Here is a 17,475-nt window from a genome sequence, read left to right on the forward strand (position 1 = left end):
ATTAGTTCCAGCCCTGCACCAGGCTCTGTGCTGAGAGCTCAGAGCCTGGAGCCTGCTTTGCATTCTGTGTCTCCCTCTCTCTCTGCACCTCCCCGGCTGACACTTTGTCTCTCCGTCTCTCTCAAAAATAAATATTTTTTTAAAAAAGTAAAAATAAATAAATAAAAATGGAAAGGTTCATGAATCATACTCAGGCCAACTGCTATTGAAATGCCAGATCACTGAACAGAATAGAATGCCCTACCCTAACCCAGAAACAGCGACGGAGTGTGAGGGCTATGGCCTCTTGGAACGAAAAACCACAAGAAAACTTAGGGGCTTAAATTACTAGACGTTTTTACTATATGAGCCTACCCATCATTTTTATTATATGAGCCTACCCAAAATGGAGTTTGGTAATGTTTGTGTTCAAAAATCTAAAATACAAACACATTAAAGGGCTTGATCAAAATTATAGTGGGAGTTAAATGAATAACATACCCAACAATCATCCACTCCCCTGAAGATCACTGTGATTATCCAATCAAGGTATCTGCCCATAGTAGGTCTATTTAACCGTCTAACTAGAGTGTCTATACTTTCACGAAGAAAGCTGAACATTTTCCATGATACTATAATCTCCTTTCAGAAAACTCAAGATTGTCTTTCTGTCCCTGATTACCACAGAAACACCTGTTTATTTATTTATTTAGGGGAGTGTAAAAGGCCTTCCACAGTAATCCTAGTAACCTTTCCTAATAACATTCTCAGAATCCTAAATGGGCATATGCCTTCTTGATGGAGGACCATTTTATTCTGTGAAAGATGACAGGTCTTATAGGGACTTAATAGCACAGTATCAGCCTGGGTCTCCTAGGAGACAAACGGCCAAAAATTACTTAAGAGCAGCTGAAATCTCTTTCTCAAGGGGCAAGTAATCATGAGTCACCCAAATAGACAAGAACGCGGAAGGCAAGACCTAACAACGGCGGCCCTCGTAACGCGCCACTAGTTTTCTCTCTCCGGAGCAGCTGGAAAATACAAGGCATGGAGACCGTCTGGGGCCATTTCCCAGTGAACCCCACCTCAGCGCTAACCTCGCAGCCCTTTTATCCACAGCACCTCTGAAAAGCAAATGGGACAAAAAGGACACTTTTCTTTCTGAACCAAAGCTCAGAAAAATGGTCTTCATGGAGAGGTCCTGGCTCCGCATGTAATCATGCGGTTTTCACATTAAGGGACTGCATCAGGCAACGGAGGAGGCATGATACGTTCTTAACGTATCCAGGGGAACTTTCAAGCCTTTGACTTTGCAAAGGTCATGACGGTCAGAGTTTCAAATGGCCGTGCTCACTTCTCTCCCCGCTCTCAAAAAAGAACTCCCTTTAAAAAATAAAAATAAAAAAAGAACTCCCTGTGTGCAGAAATGAACAGAGGAGGAGCTCTGAAAGTGCCGGGCACAACGCTGTACCACACCTTGATGACAGCCCCAAAAGCTCCTTTGCCGAGAAGCTGTAATTCTTCAAACTCGATGAAGTACCGGGAAAACTGTCTCTGTGTCTCACTGAAGAATGCCGCGCTGGGTAGCTGCTTCCTAGGAATAACGGTCTCAACATAATCTTGTCCTCCCGAGTCTGAGATAAAACAAAATGTGAGAGGCAAACGAGGCATTAGAAAAAGAGCAAGGGATGCAAAACCCAGTAAGGAACCAAGTGCTGGAAGAAGGGGTCCCAACCGGCAGTTTGAAAAAGTACCTCTTCCCTGGCACAGACCTGTGAACACTTCTCCTCTCACCTTGTAGGGTGAGGTGGAATACACATGAGCCCAGGTCAGAGGTGGGGCTGAGACTGCTAACAAGGAAATGACGATGCGATAGGGTCAGAACCCATACCCAGGTCTCCTGCCTCATCCCCAGCTCTGCTGATGATCCCTCATCTGCTACTTGAGTAGTGACAGGGAAATCCGGTTGCACAGCAGTAAAGTGATGTGACCAGAAGGGTTAGCCAATGGACACTTTAATCAGTCGAGGCTGGAAAAAACCAGGAGGGCACAACAGTTCCATGTGCATGGTACACATTCAATGAAAGGATTTACGTACACCTCGGCATAAACCAGATAAAAATCTATGATCCAAGCAGTCCGTTCCAGTTTAAGGTTTACTTTCAAAATAATTAATGTCAGGCAGGTTTTCAAAAAAGAGTGGTAACAGACTCACCTTCAGGACTTTGTTCCAGTAAAGACATTTTTGGCTGAGGATTGATAAAGCTGTGTTTCAACAACTGCTGGGGACTCCATCTTTCCTTATCATCCAAGCAAACACACCTCAGTGAGAGGGAAGAAAGGGTCTCAGTGACACAGAAAACAAGCACTAAACTTGTTAATGTAAGTTTTTTTTTTTTTTATTGATTGATTTTAAAATAAATACACATTAGAGAATTCATATTGCTTATGGACCAAAATGCACTCATAAGTGAATACATATTGAACACCAGGCTGGGCGTGAGTGGGGAGTCAAAAAATGTATAGTCTTTAGAGGCAGGAAGATCTATCTCATGGAACGCTATTTTTTTTTTTTTTTAACAAGTTTAAGATAGCACAAGTTATGAATTTCCACTCCCATTAATAGTTCAATGACTTGACATACTAAACCAAGACTCTCCAGGACCAGTGGAAAACAAAGCTTTCCAAAGGACAAGCAAATCTGAAAGCTGATGCAAGATTGGGGCCCAATATGACAAATTTTGGACAAAGCCTGTTCGTCATAGTATGATGTAACCTGGTAACAATTATGGACTACTTTTTTTAAAATCCCACATTTTGTCACATACTTTCTTTTCATTCTCATTCCTTGAACCTGGTTTGGTGTTCTAATAAATAATTTTTGTTTTTTAATGAAGGAAGAGAAGCCATGCCTTTAACCCAGTGGTTCTCGAGGTGGGGTCTCTGACCAGTAGCATTCACTATCAGTATTGTTGGGGATTTGTTACAAATTCTATTCCAACGCTGTCCTGATAAATCAGCAACTCTGGTGGTCTGGGCAGTAATCTGTGCTTCACCAAGCTGTCCGGGTGGTTTCAATTCAACATAAAACCTGAGAACCACTGTTTTAAAAGATCTCAGCTGTCTGGCTGTATTGACAATGACCCAAGCCAGCACCACTGGGTAGCTCCTGACCCTAATTATCAACAATGTTTCTAACAGAACCAACCATCACTCTGAATTCTATACTTAAAATCTGTAGCTATCGAGTGGTGGCAGCAACTACCTTAAAGGGGAACATTTTATTTTTTTATGTCAGCACTAAAATGCCAAGTACTCCTAATTTCACACCTTGAAAAGGACAGGAAAAAAAAAATCACAATAAAAGCATTTGTGTAAGATATGGTTTTTTCCCCTAAATTTAAGGTTAATTTTAACTACCTTGAAGTAAACCAAGAATGCCTTCTCCTTGCAAAAGTTAAAACCTTATTGATCATGATAAAGTCTTCGACCAAACCGCCAACTCTCTCCAATTCCTCCCTTCCCCTTTAGTGTCTGTCATTCTGGACTTTATTTTTCTATGCATTTAACACAATCATACAAAAGAGACACTTTTTTTTTTCTTCTAACGACTTCACCCTGTATAATCCTCAACTTGCTTTTTTCGTTTGATCGTGTAAAAGGTTCTGTACTCAATTCCACTGTTGGGGGACTAGCAGGGAGGGGGACCAAGCAATTCTCTAACACCAGCTTGGTGTCCTACAATTCAACTCAATTCTGACACCACCTACCCGGGGACCACATCAGATCCCACAGGTCGAGGGCTCGATCCCATAAGACTGCCCCCCAGTCCCTTGCAGATGCCAGTCACAACCCATGCTTTCAATCAACCAGCTACAGATCAGAGGTTCCAACAACCCCCTCCCTGAGTTCCATTAGTCTGCTAGAGTGCTTCCAGAACTCAGAGAAACATTTACTAGATTACCAGTTTCTTATGGAAGGATATAACTCAGGAACAGTTAGAAGAAATGCATAGAGCAAGGGGTGCCTGGGTGGCTCATTTATTTAAGTGTCTGACTTTAGGTCATGATCTTGAAGTTCACGAGTTTGAGCCCTGAGTTGGGCTCTGTGCCGACAGCTCCGAGCCTGAAGGCTGCTTCGGATTCTCTGTCTCCCTCTCTCTCTGCCCCTCCCCTGCTCATACTCTGTCTCTCTCACTCAAAAATAAATAAAACGTTAAAAATTTTTGTAAAAATTAAGAAATGCATAGGGTGAGGTGTGTGGAGACATCACAGGGCTTCCATGCCCCCCCTCCAGGCTCACCTGCCTCCCAAAATCTCCATGTGCTCACCAAGCTGGAAGTTCTCCAAACCCCAACCTTTTGGGTTTTTATGGAGGCTGCATTATATAGGCATGATTAATTAAATCATTGGCCACTGGTGATTGGTGAGAGGGGTGGGTTCTCAGGTCAGTTCTCTGGGCAACCAGCCCCATCCTCCAGTGTGGTCCAAAATTTACCTCATCAACATAACATGGAACACCCTTACCACTCTCATCACTTCAGAAATTCCAAAGTTTTCGAGAGCTTTGTGCTTCAAACAGGGATGAAGGCCAAATAAATATTTCTTATTATATATTACAAGGCTACACCACGTGTCTTAGAGATCTTTCCAAGATCTTTCTGAACTTACCAGAATTTATTTATATTACATACACCTTCTTTTCCTACTGTTGGACATTTAGACAATTTCTAATTTTTCACGTGCATAAAAAAAATGCTGCAATGAACATCCCTATACACATCCTGTCAGGTTTCTGAAGCACACTGTCAACTCTAACTCAACTGTGACAGTAATCAAGAAAAACCGTGAAGACTTCCTAGAACAAATCGTATCTTTAAGAGATCTTATAGCCGGGATGGGGGGGGGGGGGGGTGGATGGGTTAAATGGGTAAGGGGCATTAAGGAATCTACTCCTGAAATCATTGTTGCACTATATGCTAACTAATTTGGATGTAAATTCAAAAAAATAAAGAGATTTTATAGCCTCCAGGAGCTCAGTTAAAAAGATGAAATTTTCTGGGGTGACTGGTTGGCTCAGTTAAGTGTCCGACCTTGGCTCAGGTCATGATCTCGTGGTCCGTGGGTTTGAGCCCCGTGTGGGGCTCTGGGCTGACAGCTCAGAGCCAGGAGCCTGCTTTGGATTCTGTGTCTCCCTCTCTCTCTCCGTCCCATCCCTGCTCACGTTCTGTCTCTGTCTCTCAAAAATAAACAGACATTAAAAAAAAAAAAAAAAAAAAAGATGAAATTTTCTGAGCCACTAATTTTGGCACCATGGCAGCCATAAGTAGTGGAGGCAAATGTTAGGTCCAGCTCTGAAAAGGGATGAAAAGCCTGGAAGCTTACTGTACTCTCTCCAGAGGACGGTGCTAACTAACCCTAACCACAGCACAGCACAGGCCACTGGATAGGTGTTGAGCTCACTCAATCCTTCCAACCACCTCCTGAGGGAGGCAGTGCTATTATTATTAAAGGACTAAATTAAAAGTAAATTAGTAAATTAAAACGATCCATTTTACAAGGATACAACTCTGGGTGGAGAACTTAAGAACTCAGCGAATTCTAAGGGGGAAAGATGGGATCTGAATCCAGCGGTCGGGCTCCAGTCTGGGCTCTTTCCTATCACGCAGACTGAGCTGAACAGAATCTTTGTCCAGGGGATTCACCAGTAAGTAAAACAAACAACTACAAACGAAATGTAGCCATGCTGGTGCCGTTTGTGAACAATTTCTTTCTTTTTTTTTAACTGTGGCTGGACAGCAAAGGAAGTACAACACTGTGCGGCAACTTCTTCACCGAGCGGTCCATCAAACCAGTCTAGGATGGGGGAGGAATATACAAAAAGTCTCAAGGACAACCATGTTAAAGAGTAAGAAAGAGGGGCGCCGGGGTGGCTCAGTCGGTTAAGGGTCTGACTCCTGATTTTGGCTCAGGTCATGAGCTTACTGTTCTGTGAGATCGAGTCCCACATTGGGCTCTCCACTGTTGGTGTGGCGCCCACCTGGGATTGTCCCTCTCTCTCTCTCTCTCCCTCACGCGCCTCTCCCCCTGCTCGTGCTCTCTCTCAAAATAAATCAATAAACATTAAAAAAAAAAATCAATTAAATTGGGGCGCCTGGGTGGCTCAGTTGATTAAGCATCCAACTTTGCTCAGGTCACGATGTCGTGGTCTGCGAGTTGGAGCCCCACGTCGGGCTCCGTGCTGACAGCCAGAGCCTGGAGCCTGCTGTGTCTCCATCTCTCTGCCCCTCCCCACTCACACTCTGTCTCTCTCTCAAAAATAAACAGCAAAAAATAATAATAAATAGATAGATTAAAAGATTAAAAAAGAAATGGAGGGAGTGGATAAAAGTGAATGGTTGGAAAAAAGAAATAGTGAGAAACAAGACAGAGTGCAGGAAAGGGAAGAAACCAGTCCGGGTCAACTTCTGCAGGAGGGCAGGACCAGGGGAGTATCTAGAAAAGCCCAGACTGAAGAGATCTTAGTTCCCTTTTCACAGAGAAACCCAGAGCACCTAGGTCTGGCTTGGACACAGCACAGAGGCAGGGCTAAGCTGCAAAGTCCTAAAGGGAAGGACCCAGACAAAAACCGTAGGCCTTAGGTGAGCCCCTCAGTAAGGATTCTCTCGATGCAGTTAGACTTCGCTCTACAATGAAACGTGCACCTGGAATTTACAAGTATTGAAAAATCCTATGGCTGGTGTGAGACAGTCACTGCCGTCTATGACTTGGCTGAATGACACAGTGAAGAATGGTTACGAAGAACAAGGGGCAGAATCACACTCCTAGACAGCGGAGGCCTTGTCTTTGATCCTTGAGGAACCAGCAGCAAAGGGAGACAAGGAGGGTCTTCCATTTGGAATACTTGGGGCATTTCTCCCAGTTAACTTCCTAGATATACCAGGCTCTCCCCCAAAGCAGCTTGGAAATCTATTACTAAGCCCAAGTGAATTTAGGAGAATGGGCGAACTAAGGGAATGAAAACGTAAGCAAGAAAACAGAACCTATGTGGCTGGGAAAAGACTGGGAGGACAAAGAATAAACTCCAATCCTGCTCCTCACTTTTCAGCTTCAACACATCCCTTAGATGGTGAGCACATTCAAGCGCAGTCCAAAGCTCAGGAGTAAAGAGCAATTAGAGAGAATCTCAGGGATACTCACTTCTTTAGAAAATCTTGGAAGTCAGCTGGTAAGTCGCTAGGGATGGTCACAGGGTACTCTCCACATTCTTGTCCTTGGCTGAGGGAGATCAGCAGAAGGCCAAGACACCAAACGTCTCCTTTCTTTCCAGTTTTATAAGGCAGGGCGCTGTCACTGAAACTAACTCGGCTTTGCTCAGATACGTCCTCCTTGCAAATGTCTGCTAGGCGCTTAGAAATGCTGTAGTCTGTAATCTTGACATTGCCCTCTGCGTCCACCAAGACACTGGATGCGCTCAGAACCTTGTGCACCACGTCGTTGCTGTGCAAATAACTGAGGCCCGACAAGAGCTGAGCTGCGTACTTGCGGAGCTGATGAATGGGGATGGGGCCTGAGTGGCTCAGGTGTGCGGCAAGAGAGACCCCATTAATATGCTCCAATAAAATGTCCACCACGATGGAGTCATCTTGCTCTTTGAGATTCATTGCAAAGTAGTGTACTACATTTGGATGGCTCAATTTTACCAGCGAGTTGAATTCCGTTTCTGCCCCTTGAATCTGATAAGGAAAAACACCACTAAGATAATATTGTATTGGCCAGCATTAAAATGGTATTTCACTTCAAAGGTAAACTATTTAACAGAAAACGTACTTTCAAAGGAGAACAAATATGTTCTGCACTGTATCCTCCCCTAAATTATATGGCCAACCTAATGGTTCATGAAGATGAAAGCAATTTAATTATCAACTTGTGTGATCTCAAAATCTAATGCGCAAATTACTATAAAACTGGTGAACAGCTTTTTTTTCCTATTTATTTTTTTTAACGTTTATTTATTTTTGAGACAGATGCACACAGAGTGCCAGCAGGAGAGGGGCAGAGAGAGAGGGAGGCACGGAATCCGAAGCAGGCTCCAGGCTCGGAGATGTCAGCACAGAGCCTGATGCAGGGCTCAAACTCACAAACCTTGAGATCATGACCTGAGTCGGACGCTTAACCAACTCAGCCACCCAGGCACCCCTAACATTGGTGAACAGCTCTTAAAAGCAATTTATTTTGCCATAAGGCCAGCAGAAAAAAAAAGAAACACTAATTATTTTAAAAAACCTTTCCTGGGGCACCTGGGTGGCTCAGTCGGTTAAGGGGCCGACTTCGGCTCAGGTCATGATCTCGCGGTCCGTGAGTTTGAGCCCCGCGTTGGGCTCTGTGCTGACAGCTCAGAGCCTGGAGCCTGTTTCAGATTCTGTGTCTCCCTCTCCCTGACCCTCCCCCGTTCATGCTCTGTCTCTTTCTGTCTCAAAAATAAGTAAACGTTGAAAAAAAAAAAAAAATTAAAAGAAAAAAAAACCTTTCCTGATTGTGGTGCCTGGCAACCTCGGTCAATGGAGTTCCATGTTGGGTATAAAGATTGCTTAAAAAGATTTTTAAAAATCTTAAAAAATAATAATAATAATGGGGGCAGGGACGCCTGTGTGGCTCAGTCGGATGAATGTCTGACTCTTGATTTCGGCACCTGTCATGATCTCATGGTTGTGAGAGTGAGCCCCACGACAGGCTCCACGCTAAGCATGGAGCCTGCTTGGGGGTTCTCTCTCTCCCTCTCTCAAAACCAATAAACATTAAAAAAAAAAACATAAAAAACAAAAACTAAAAAAAAACGGGGTGCCTGGGTAGCTTCATCAGTTAAGCATCCAACTCCTGATTTCAGCTCAGATCACGATTTCATGGTTCGTGAGATTAAACCATGCATGGGGCTCTGCGCTGACAGGGTGGAGCCTGCTTGGGATTCTCTCTGTCTCTCCCTCTCTCTCAAAATAAATAAACGCTAAAAAAAGAGACAAAAAAAAAAAAAACAAAAAACCACCCACCTTTCTTGATTATAAGGATTCAGTGTCAACACTTTAATAAGTACTAACACAAAAAAGAGAGACACCCACAAATTATCTAGATGGTCACCACCCAAAGACAACCATTATGATTTCAGTGTATTTCCTTCCAGTTTTTCTATCATAAATATGCGTTTCTTTTTCTTGGAGATGGCTATTAATACCATAAAAGAGGCTGACAACGGAGGTGCAGAAAACAGCCTCAAAATCGTGACCACTCTGTGAGAGTTGTGCCAGAGTCAGCAAGGGGCTGAGGAAACTCTGGAAGGGGGGGGCGGGTCCCCCACCATCCCCTCTGGTTAAACAGATCTCATGCCATTCTGTCATCTTTGCTAGCCAATCAAACACACCGCTCTTTTGTTCTGTCATCTCCTCATTTCAGGGTGAGGCCTCTGCTCAACGGCCACCTCAGATGCCCACCTGCTTTTTGCACTTATCAATCTTCTCCTTCTCTTGACTGGTAAGGAACGGACCCATTTTTTTCTGCCACTGAAGGACCCATTCATACAACAAGACAAAGTTGCCAGTGGCTGTTTCCAAAGCATTGTAAACTAATTTTCCAAGCTGCTCATCACTGCCTGCACATTGAAAGAAAATATAATGAAATCTCACGGGTATAATTTCTGTGGGGGTAAAGAAAGAGGGGATATATCTTCATTTATTCATTCAACAGTGGATATACCATGTGCTAACTATAAAAAATATGATTTCATGGAATACACGCTCTTTTGTAACCAAATTTATAATATTTAACAACATACTCTGAACCCTTAAATATTAATTTTTATAAAAGGAAAATAAACGAGATTTAGTAGCAGATCAGTGCTTTCCTCTACTAGCCATTACTCAGCATGTTACTTTTATAGCCGTTTCCCTTCTGATGACTATGCTACTAAGGCGATAGCTACTAATATGATGGAAGGAATCTGGAAATAGGAACACTCTATCAAGATAACTCCGTTGATGTAGATTAGTGTGCACAGTAAAAATAAGTTTTAATAATTTGGAAATTTTAAGACATCAATGATCTTCTTACTATAAAATTTGAATATGGTCAGCAAATACAAACTGGCCAATGGTTTTGAGGGAAGGAACAAGAAATGACGGTTTAAATTTGAAATCAGGAAGACAGACACACTTATTTAGTGACCTGCATATGGTTTCCACTTGTGCCTGGAAAATTACCAGAAAAAATTGGAAATGGAGAAAAGCATCACCTATAATATCACCATTTTATTTCTCTTCCTGTTCCCTCTATTCTTTTTCTAATTTACCAAATCATAGCATACGTAACAGGGTTTCTCACCCTTGACACTATGGACATTTTGTACTAAGATCTTTTGTCACCAAAGGCTGACTTGTGCACTGTAAGATGTTAAGCAGTATCCCTGGCCTCTACCCACTAGATGCCAACAGCATCCCTACCCTAGTCTTAACCATCAAAAATATGTCCAGACAGCACCAAATGTCCCCCAGGGGACAAAACTGCCCTCAGTTGAGAACTAATGATATACACTATTTTGTCTTTTTCTCGTAGTATATAAATATCTTTCCATGATGCTACACTGTCTTCTAATAAAAAAAAGTGTTTCAAAGAAATAATGGTAATTATTTTTTCCACTTAAAAAATGAAAAGTCAAAATGAACAAATCAGGAGACTATAGATGCTAGAGAGGATGTGGAGAAATGGGAACCCTCTTGCACTGTTGGTGGGAATGCAAATTGGTGCAGCCGCTCTGGAAAGCAGTATGGAGGTTCCTCAGAAAATTAAAAATAGACCTACCCTATGACCCAGCAATAGCACTGCTAGGAATTTACCCAAGGGATACAGGAGTACTGATGCATAGGGGCACTTGTACCCCAATGTTTATAGCGGCACTCTCAACAATAGCCAAATTATGGAAAGAGCCTAAATGTCCATCAACTGATGAATGGATAAAGAAATTGTGGTTTATATACACAATGGAATACTACGTGGCAATGAGAAAGAATGAAATATGGCCTTTTGTAGCAACGTGGATGGAACTGGGGAGTGTGATGCTAAGTGAAATAAGCCATACAGAGAAAGACAGATACCGTATGGTTTCACTCTTATGTGGATCCTGAGAGACTTAACAGAAACCCATGGGGGAGGGGAAGGAAAAAAAAAAAAAAAGAGGTTAGAGTGGGAGAGAGCCAAAGCATAAGAGACTGTTAAAAACTGAGAACAAACTGAGGGTTGATGGGGGGTGGGAAGGAGGGGAGGGTGGGTGATGGGTATTGAGGAGGGCACCTTTTGGGATGAGCACTGGGTGTTGTATGGAAACCAATTTGACAATAAATTTCATATATTGAAAAAAAAAAAAAATGAAAAGTAACCTGGATGTACAAGACAAAGTGGTCTTAGCAAAAGCGAACTAGCTCCCCTAGACTTTTTACCTGAGAGGCAGTTTTTATCTCGTAGAAATGCTGGCAATTTAAGAAATTTTAATTAAAATGATTGGTTATGCTAGTTATAAATAATTCCTAACATTCTTAGCCTGAGGGGAAAAAAAACCCTTGATGTTTGAGAATTTGTCAACCAAAGGAAGCAACCTGTGGAATGTGGGGCCTACGCAGCACACGTTGGAAAACGCATATTAAAATGTTTATGGGATGGAATGTGATGTTATTTACACAAAGCCTAATTAGATGTGTGTGCATTACACGGTACAATGTCTTGCAATATTTGTCTCCTAAACTGGAACCAGGTAGGTATCTCGTAATTGCTGCTTAGAGTTTGTGGTTTTTTGGATTATAATTTTGTCATCACCACCCTCCTCTTGTCACTTTTTTGTGATGGGGGTAATAAGAGACAAAAGAACACACTGCCATGAGGCTGAAGGTAAATAGGTTACCAGCAGAATTCCGACTGAGACTCTATTATGTGTTAATGGTCATTTCTACAGACGGTGTCTAAAGCGCTTTATCCGTCAGCTGACTCTAACAGCTTTAAGTTGAAAAACAAATGCCAGTGAGTTCATCTTTTACAAAAACATTTCGTAGAAAATCAGGACGTATTTTAAAAATTAGACCTGTTGTGGAAAGCAAAATAATTTATGCAACGGTTTTATAAAAAAATGTTCCGATTGCAAATGTGTCTCCTAATGAGGGTATTAACTAAGGTAAATTGATCTAATGAGTACCAGTGAGACTGAGCTAAGGTAATAATAAGCAACTGGGTTAATTTGCCTTCCTGATTTCCCCAGATTATTGAAAGTAGTGTTTTATGTTGCCAGTTTGGGAATCTGAAATGCCTCTGAGCCAAGGACGTCTCAGGTCCAAGGTCGTGAACCTCACCAAATGGTTGCTTAGTGTGCATATGGCACAGTCAGCGTCCACACAGTCCTGTGCGGTTCAGGCTGCATTCCATCAGCCAAGGTTAAGTGTCCAGTTCATAGACTATTCGGATATCTGGTGTCTTCTCCCTCTACCTGCTGCCTGCTCCCTGGCAACTACCACGCTTATCTGCATCTCCTTAAAGGGAAAAAGACACCAAAAGAAAGTAAACTCCATTTAGAAAATTTGGCTGTTAGCTTTGGCAAAGAATATTTATGAGACTAAAAATTAAATTGTCAGATTCACTATATGCAAGTGATCCCTACACCAAGTAGTGGCTGTATCTGTATGGCTGATAAAAGATTTAAATTAGGGCAAAAAAGTAGATAATGAAAGTGTGATTTTAATATAAACAATTCAAATGATGAATTGCTGAACCAGTTTCACCCCAAATACCCATCAGTAGGCAAAATTGCTAAATAAAACATATAGAAAATGAAGTGCTTTTCCTGGTCAGATACAACATGCCAAGAGAAAAGTGCTATTTAGATGGATATCAACTAAAAAATCAGACTTGGGTTATGAAAGATTATAGGTATTAGAACTCATTTTGTTACACATATTTTATCAGCAATAGATGTGCAAGATACAAAATTCTACTGATTCATATTTCACCCATTTTGGTTTCAAAAAGCTTGACTGATTATAAAAATGACAAATTTTACATTATCTCTAATCTAACAATATTTCTAAGAGCTTAAGTTTTTTGTTTCCATGTTACAGAGGAGGAAACCTGAGTGCTTTCTCATTTTGGTCATTAGGTAATGGGAACGAGAATGACTTATGGTCTTAATAGATTTCCCTGGACCACACTGGTTTAGACCACAGACTCCAATCCACTCTGTTCTTTCATGGTTAACTTTTGTAGTTAGAATAACTGAAATGAAGTTAGCAAGTTTACTCACCAGTGCATTTCCCTTTGTAAACCATGAGCTGATCAGGACTACCCATAGAGAAATACAGGACTTCGCAAGAGCCAGGAGAATCTTCACTACTACATATAGAATACTGACGTTCTCGCCTTAAAAAATAAATGTGGACAATGATTTCTTTCAATTTAAGATTAACACAGGAAATCCTTGCGCTTCCATTTTCTCCTGTTTGCTAGCCCATTCAATGTCTAGCATCTATCTCTACTAGGAATTGAGGTGAAGGGGGCGCCTGGGTGGCGCAGTCGGTTAAGCGTCCGACTTCAGCCAGGTCACGATCTCGCGGTCCGTGAGTTCGAGCCCCGCGTCAGGCTCAGGGCTGATGGCTCGGAGCCTGGAGCCTGTTTCCGATTCTGTGTCTCCCTCTCTCTCTGCCCCTCCCCTGTTCATGCTCTGTCTCTCTCTGTCCCAAAAATAAAAAACGTTGAAAAAAAAAAAAATTAAAAAAAAAAAAAAAAAAAAGGAATTGAGGTGAAGTGCTAATGGGAATGTTGTTCAACTCCCACCCCCACTCCATTGAGGTCTTCTCCATATGAACTCTACAAACCCTTAACTCTGGATCTGTGCTGTCCCATATGGTAGCCACTAGCCACAAGTGGCTATTTAGATTTAATTAAAATGAAATTAAAAATTCAGTTCTTCAACTGCAATAGCCAAATTTGAGTACTCAATAGCCACAAGTGACTAGTGGCTACCATATTGGACAGCACTGACAGGGTACATTTCCATCATCACAGAAGTTCTACAGCAGTGATTTAGCTCAGTCCCATATTGATCTCACATCTCTGCATTCTCATGCACCTGCACAACTGGAAGAAGCTGCAAATGGGGGGTTTGGAGCATTACAAATTCCTAGTTCCAGTTGGGTCCCCAACCATGGCATGCTCTCATTCATTGTCTCACTTGTCTTTGATAGATACGCTCAGCCAATCCCCTTTATGACTTCTCCAAAACGTTCAAAGCCCACCACCTCCTCCCTTCTTTCCCTTTCCCTGCTTTTTTTCTGAGCAAGGAGCAACAGCTGGGAAGCTAGATTATAATGCAAAAATAGTAATTGGGAAATATAAATAAAAATGAATAAACTGGTAGACGATGCAGTAAAGAGACCACGGAGAGATGGTCAGGATTGGACCCCTGTATGAAATGCTTTGATGAGGCACAAGGACAGATCTCTAGAAAGCAACCCTCTCATTCAAAGCAATGAGCATGATCTTGACTTAAACTTTCACCGAGAACATGAAGCAATGGGCAGTGAAGCCCACTCTATCATTCCACCGATAATGTTTCTTGGCATCTGCACTGTTCTTTCTTTTTCCTAGACTTTAAGGACCGTGTTCCTCAGTTCCATTCCCTAGAGTCTCTCTGAGATCTTGGTCCAGCAGCTAGTCCCTCTCTCCTATATGTTCAATCTGCCCCTCCATCTAGGCTCCTTCCCCTCAGATTATAGCTCTCTCCAAGGTCCACATTCCCCTTCCTCAACCTTGCTCTCACCTCCTCTTATTCTTCCCTTTCAAACTTCTACACTTGGCTGTCTGTGTCTTCTCTTTACTCCTCAGGCTACTGCAATCTCAATAAAACGGCCATCACTCTCCTACCCACTCTCAATCTGGTTTTTCCCCTTTGCTCTTTTATTTTGGTTGGTGGCACAGTCATCCATTCTGTCTCTAGTCAGAAACATGTGAGCCTCCCTGAGCCCCTAGATCTTTCATGTGTAGTTGATCCCCGAGTACCACCCTCTCATCTCCAATTCTCCTGCCCTGTTCAGGTCACCACCAACGTTCTCCTGGATACATGATATACTCCTTTATTAACTAGTCTCTCCACCTCCAACCTACCCGTCTTCCCCTACCCCGAGCCCCTCCCACATTGTTGACAAGACCCATTAAGATTTGAGTCTCTCATATCACACATGTGTCTACATATTCCAAACGCTAGGGAACGGCTGATACACTGTAGTTCTGTTTAAATTTCTACTTCTAAAGTTCTTTGTGCAACCAAGGGCACACTGAAATTTATGGAGAAAAATGTAAAAGCAAAGGTTTAAAATGATATGGTAGGCTTATTAACATAAATTATCTAGAAGCACCTCTACATTTGCTCAGCTCCCTCCAACAGATGGTGCTAACAGACATTTTAGACCATGTCATCTTTTAAGTTGCTTACAGTGTGTAAATGGTTGGTTTAAAGGTGTTTTACATCATGACTGTTAAGTACAAATACAATGAGAATGTTAAGAGTGTTAGTAAGACAAGATGTATCATGAGGATTGAAAGAAAAATAGAATTTTAAAAGTGAAAAGTATCAAGAAAACAATAAATGTGGTACAAACAGAACAGACTGTTTAACAGCAATAACAATTCTGAAAGATAAAAATCACACAAAGTTCGAAGGGATAAAAAGGCAAAATCCAGTGTCATTGATGTTTCCTGTTTTCACCCAAAAGATGTATATATATTGAGTGCTCATATTGTCTATTTCGGTCTCGTCCAGAATTGAGTTTTAGAACAACCTTTAGGAACTGAATTCATTCATAAGTAAAGCAGCTTCTGAACTCCATCAGAAATAGCCATCCCAAAGCAAACAAATGGAATTTAGAAGCAGTAACACTGGTCTCATAGAGGAGGATCTATTCTAGATTATGGAATGTTCACAGGGGGTTGCAGTATCATTAGGAACTTCACCCATGTTACCAATTTTTCCAAGTAGCTGTGGCAGTACGTAAAAATAACAGGTATTTTAAACAAAACTGCCAAATGTTATTAACTACGTCTTATAAAAGAGTTAGAGATAAATCAATTTTAGAAGACTAAATTAGGTGTCTGGACCTTGACACCTGAAAAAAGAAGGAAAGAGGATTAAAAAAAAAAGCCAAGTAGCAAAGGGGCGCCTGGATGGCTCAGTCAGTTAAGCATCCGACTCTTGGTTTCAGCTCAGGTCTTGAGCTCACGTTCCCTGAGTTTGAGCCCCACATTGGGCTCTGCACCGATAGCACGGAGCCTGCTTGGGATTCTCTCTCTCTGTCCCTGTCCCACTTACTCTCTCTCTCTCAAAATAAATTGAAAAAAAAACTAAAAAAAAAAAAAAAAAAAAAAAAAAAAAAAAATATATATATATATATATATATATATATATATATATATATAGGCTTTGAAAGAGTTACTGAAACTGTGATCTAAAAATTCCATCACATGGCACTCCAAGTTATCTTATTTCTTCTACAACTTTCTCCTTCCAGATCAGAAATCGTAAGGACTTACTTAGACCTTCCAGAGGAGTTGGTCCGATGTTTGCCATTTCCTACGAAGTCGGGAAGGCCTCCATGTAGACTGGCAGCTGTTCCATGTCCTCCTAGGTCTTTCCTAGAATTTTGATCTTGGTTTGATAAGTTAGCAATTTCTAAACGCTCCTAGAAAACAGAAAAGTAAAACCTACTTTAGATACAAGTCATAAATAAGAGACAATCATGGTACATAATCATTAATTCAGCAGAGAGTGAAAATTTTATTTAAGCTGAATGCTTTCCAGTGGAATAAAATTGAACTTTTAAAAATTTAACATCCAGATATATACTGGTTCAAGAACTGAAGGCCAGGGTTAACAGTTTCAAGAGAATGTGAATTTTATAAATGAAAATGCTTAACATCTCAGAAGATGCATGAAAATTTAGGGAGAAAAGCAAGAGGGGGTAAAGAGAAGAAGACAGTCAAAGAGAATGCTGGCGGGCAGGTGGATCAGAGCAAGAGAGAGCTGGAGGAAACAGTCCCATCATCTTACATTCGTGTACAGCTCTGTATTTTCACAGACGACACTTATCTGTGGGAATAACTACATGAGAAGGAAGGGAGGCATCATCAGCCCCATTTTAAGTGATGAGGAAAATGAGTCACATTTAGTGTCACCTGTCAAGGTCACAGGGCCGGCAGTAAAAATGCCAAAGCTTTAAGCCAGGTGCTCCTTACTTGTACATCAGTGCCTCCTCTCAACACCCCCCATAGTTGCCCTTAAGTTAAATGCCATAATTCTACAAAGCGGAACAAGTAAAACTTTCTCTGGATTTCTCCAAATGTGTGTAATTGGTTTTTTGACCAAGTTGCAGTCAGGAAAAATATAGGAAAAAAGGCTTTTTCCTCTTCCACCACTGCTTTT

General features: G+C 41.6%; 1 protein-coding gene across 8 annotated transcripts in view; it reads right to left on the reverse strand.

Moving 5' to 3' along the window:
* The window catches only part of EIF2AK4 (eukaryotic translation initiation factor 2 alpha kinase 4), a 98,652-nt gene that overhangs the window by 56,211 nt on the left and 24,966 nt on the right, over nucleotides 1-17,475 (reverse strand). For all 8 annotated transcript variants that reach the window (XR_013556251.2, XM_078448485.2, XM_078448484.2 and 5 more), the window contains 6 exons: nucleotides 16,587-16,735; nucleotides 13,306-13,421; nucleotides 9,464-9,621; nucleotides 7,179-7,714; nucleotides 2,195-2,301; nucleotides 1,456-1,613 (listed from right to left, as the gene is read on the reverse strand). Coding sequence is in view for 7 of the 8 variants with exons in the window: in XM_078448485.2 (XP_078304611.2) it covers nucleotides 1,456-1,613; nucleotides 2,195-2,301; nucleotides 7,179-7,714; nucleotides 9,464-9,621; nucleotides 13,306-13,421; nucleotides 16,587-16,735 (1,224 nt within the window). In the remaining variant the exon portion in view is untranslated. The remainder of the gene's footprint in view (nucleotides 1-1,455; nucleotides 1,614-2,194; nucleotides 2,302-7,178; nucleotides 7,715-9,463; nucleotides 9,622-13,305; nucleotides 13,422-16,586; nucleotides 16,736-17,475) is intronic.

Source organism: Panthera onca, chromosome B3, assembly GCF_046562875.1.
Source record: "Panthera onca isolate mPanOnc1 chromosome B3, mPanOnc1 haplotype 2, whole genome shotgun sequence".
NCBI lineage: Eukaryota > Metazoa > Chordata > Mammalia > Carnivora > Felidae > Panthera > Panthera onca.